This window comes from Bos taurus, chromosome 10, assembly GCF_002263795.3.
Source record: "Bos taurus isolate L1 Dominette 01449 registration number 42190680 breed Hereford chromosome 10, ARS-UCD2.0, whole genome shotgun sequence".
Classification (NCBI taxonomy): Eukaryota; Metazoa; Chordata; class Mammalia; order Artiodactyla; family Bovidae; genus Bos; species Bos taurus.
This window is the reverse complement of record NC_037337.1, coordinates 8,058,913-8,062,114: the sequence shown is the minus strand read 5'-3', so window position 1 is coordinate 8,062,114 and position 3,202 is coordinate 8,058,913. Positions and strand designations below refer to the sequence as shown.

The 3,202-nt window shown below is 45.1% G+C and overlaps 1 protein-coding gene across 1 annotated transcript; it reads right to left on the bottom strand.

Annotated features, from left to right (window-relative positions):
• Positions 1 to 246: 246 nt before the first annotated feature.
• S100Z (S100 calcium binding protein Z) lies at positions 247 to 2,938 on the bottom strand. The gene is made up of 2 exons (NM_001192666.1): positions 2,798 to 2,938; positions 247 to 405 (listed from the first exon to the last, which is right to left on the bottom strand). The coding sequence occupies exons 1-2, from the start codon at positions 2,936 to 2,938 to the stop codon at positions 247 to 249; spliced, it is 300 nt and encodes a 99-aa protein (NP_001179595.1).
• Positions 2,939 to 3,202: the final 264 nt, after the last annotated feature.

The following is a 3,202-nucleotide window of genomic DNA, read 5'->3' as shown; positions in this document are numbered from 1 at the left end:
CTTCAATAAAAATAGGAAAATTCCATACACATAGGAAAATTCCAAGTAGGGCATACAAGATTTGGAATATTTATTCAAAATCAATTTATTAACGTATACATCACCTAATAATCCTAGCAACTGATTATAATACATGTATATTATACCTATAAATGGCATTACTGTGACTATGGCTCTGGAAGGAATAGACGAACAGTAAGTAACTGTGGATATATTTCTGCCTTTATATTAGCTTACTACTTGTCTTTACTTTCCTTTCTTCTTCAGTTGTTCTACAAAGTAGTCATTACAAGCGACCGTCAGAGCTGCCACCATGACTACGAATTCATTAAAATCCACTTCATTGTCCTTGTTGGCATCCAGGTCCTGCATAATCTTATCAACCAGCTCGGGATCCTTCTGGCACTAAAAGGAAAAAGAAAACTTCTAACTCCCAGGTTTTTAGGTTCATGACAACTGAAATCACCCCTTCCCTTTATCTACGTTAAAGTCTTCATTTCCATTTTTAGCATCAAAAGCAATTTCCAAGAGTTTATTTGCAGGTGTGTTTGAACTCGGGCACATATCTAAGTGAGTCTGGGCCTCTGCCCCCAGTCCCTAGAGTCCTCAGACCTAAACACCAAGAGGAGCAAACAGCAACACATCAAAGTGAGCTGCTGATGCTGAAAATGCATTTACCAGATAGCACAGGTGGAGGGCCAGAACCGGGGGAGGCACAGTTGTCGGGGGGTGTGGGGGGACATGAAAAGAAGGAAGCTTTGAAGCCAACCAGGGAGCGTGAGTGACTGCCATTTACCAACAATGAGACTTGGAGCAAATCACTTAACATGTTAATAGTTCCTTTTTCATCAAATGAGGAGAATAATATCTCCTACAAATTGAGGGAATATCTCAATACACTTTTATGAGCACTTAGCACCAGGTTAGATTTAGCAAATAAAAATTCAGGACACCCAATCAAATGTGGAATTCAGATGAACAATGAATACTTTTTTGGTACAAGTATTGTCCCCAATAAGTATGTCATATTATATATTATCCGACAGCCTGTTTTGTGTATCACAAAACAAAACAGCTGCTGCTGCTAAGTTGCTTCAGTCGTATCCGACTCTGTGGGACCCCATAGACGGCAGCCCACCAGGCTCCCCCGTCCCTGGGATTCTCCAGGCAAGAACACTGGAGTGGGTTGCCATTTCCTTCTCCAATGCATTAAAGTGAAAAGTGAAAGTGAAGTCACTCAGTCGTGTCCGACTCTTAGCGACCCCATGGACTGCAACCTACCAGGCTCCTCCGTTCATGGGATTTGCCAGGCAAGAGTACTGGAGCGGGGTGCCATTGCCTTCTCCAAAACAAAACAGAGGCACCCAATAAAGGGTAGATCTTATAAGAATGACTCCGTTTTATTGGTGGAAAGGAAAGCAAGGAGCCCATTGAGGAAAGCAAGGTTCAGAAAGGATGGGGCTATGTGGCACCCACTTTTCCTATAATTAGAGGTTGATGAGAAATGTTTCCCAAAGTATAGTTCATTTCCTCCAAGAATTCCCCATTGTCCTCTTATTAGCTGCCAACCACTAAACGGCTGGACATTTAAATTGAACTGATCAATTCAATCAAAAACAATCACAAATTTCACTTGAATAAATCAATGTGCCAAGTTTCACTTACTGAGTCTTTTATTCTAAATATTACATGACAGTTGCCAAATTGAATTTGAAAAATAAAAATGTTCTTGGGGACTCCTAAAATTACTAAAAAGGTATTGTATGTTAAATTTTAAAAAATTTTTCCCATAGAGGGTGGGGATAAAAGATTGTCATAATTACTACTGTCTTAAAACAGCGTTTGGACAGAATAACATCATGCCAGGCTACAATGTAGAAGGCAATGGCACCCCGCTCCAGTACTCTTGCCTGGAAAACCCCATGGACGGAGGAGCCTGGTGGGCTGCAGTCCATGAGGTCGCTAAGAGTCAGACATGACTGAGCGACTTCACTTTCACTTTTCACTTTCATGCATTGGAGAAGGAAATGGCAACCGACTGCAGTGTTCTGGCCTGGAGAGTCCCAGGGACGGGGGAGCCTCGTGGGCTGCCATCTATGGGGTCGCACAGAGTCGGACACAACTGAATTGACTTAGCAGCAGCAGCAGCAGCAGGCTACAATGTGTACTAAAACTCCAAAGCTCCAAAAACACCAGAGTGAGCATTTTCCTCAGGGTAGGCGCCAGACACTCCATTGTAAGGTTTCACCTGTGGATTTAGTCCACTCCTGGCTGTTTTGAGATGTACATCTGTTTGCTGTTCAGCTGGTCACGGGCCAGACATCTCTTGCCTCAGTCCCAATCAACTTGCTCTTGGCTGACAAACTTGCTGGTCTTTATCACTCACTAGGAAATTCGCTACCGCAGCATGCAGTACCCCTGACTTCATTTCTGGCCCCAAACATCACATTTCCTCATTTGCAGACAGCTGGATAGAGCCCCAGGTCATGTCACTGGTGTAACTACAGCTCCAAGTGTAACTAGCTGTGCTTTTGCTGCACTAGGGCATTGAATAATTGACAAAAGCCTCAGATATAATTTCCAACACCTGGAAACCCTACACCCCGCCCCAGACACCATGGAAAGGGGTACGTGCCCACAGACACAGCAAAGGTCCTAGTGTTTGCTCCCCAGTATTTAGAATCTTGATAGGAATTACGTGGTGTGGACCGAGCCCAGGAGACGGTATTCACAGAGGCTGTCCCTGGACGGGCACAGCTTCCACCCTCACCTGAACAGGGAGGACAGCCAGACTCACCGAGAGGAATTCTGTGAGCTCTCGCTGCAGGAGCATCTTCAGCTCCCCCTTGTTGAGCTTGAACCTGTCTCCTTCCCTGCAGGAGTAGCGGTGGAAGGTTCTAATCATGATGTTCATGGCAATCTCCAGCTGGGTGGGCATGCTGGCAGCAGAGGGGAGCACTCCAGGGCGGGCCACCAAAGCCGGGGAGAAAACACTTGTGAAGGATAAGCCGGTGGAGAAACACCAACACCTTCATTAAAACGAAATATTGCCATCCCCTGCTCAGCTCACACCCCAAGGGATGGTTGTTAAAGCAGAATAATCCTCAGTTAACCAAGTGTTCTGACTCTCTAGGGAAAGCTCCAGAGATCTCTGCGGGTGAGTTTTTTCCTCCTCCCCTAATCCCCTCTCCTCCCTGATGGA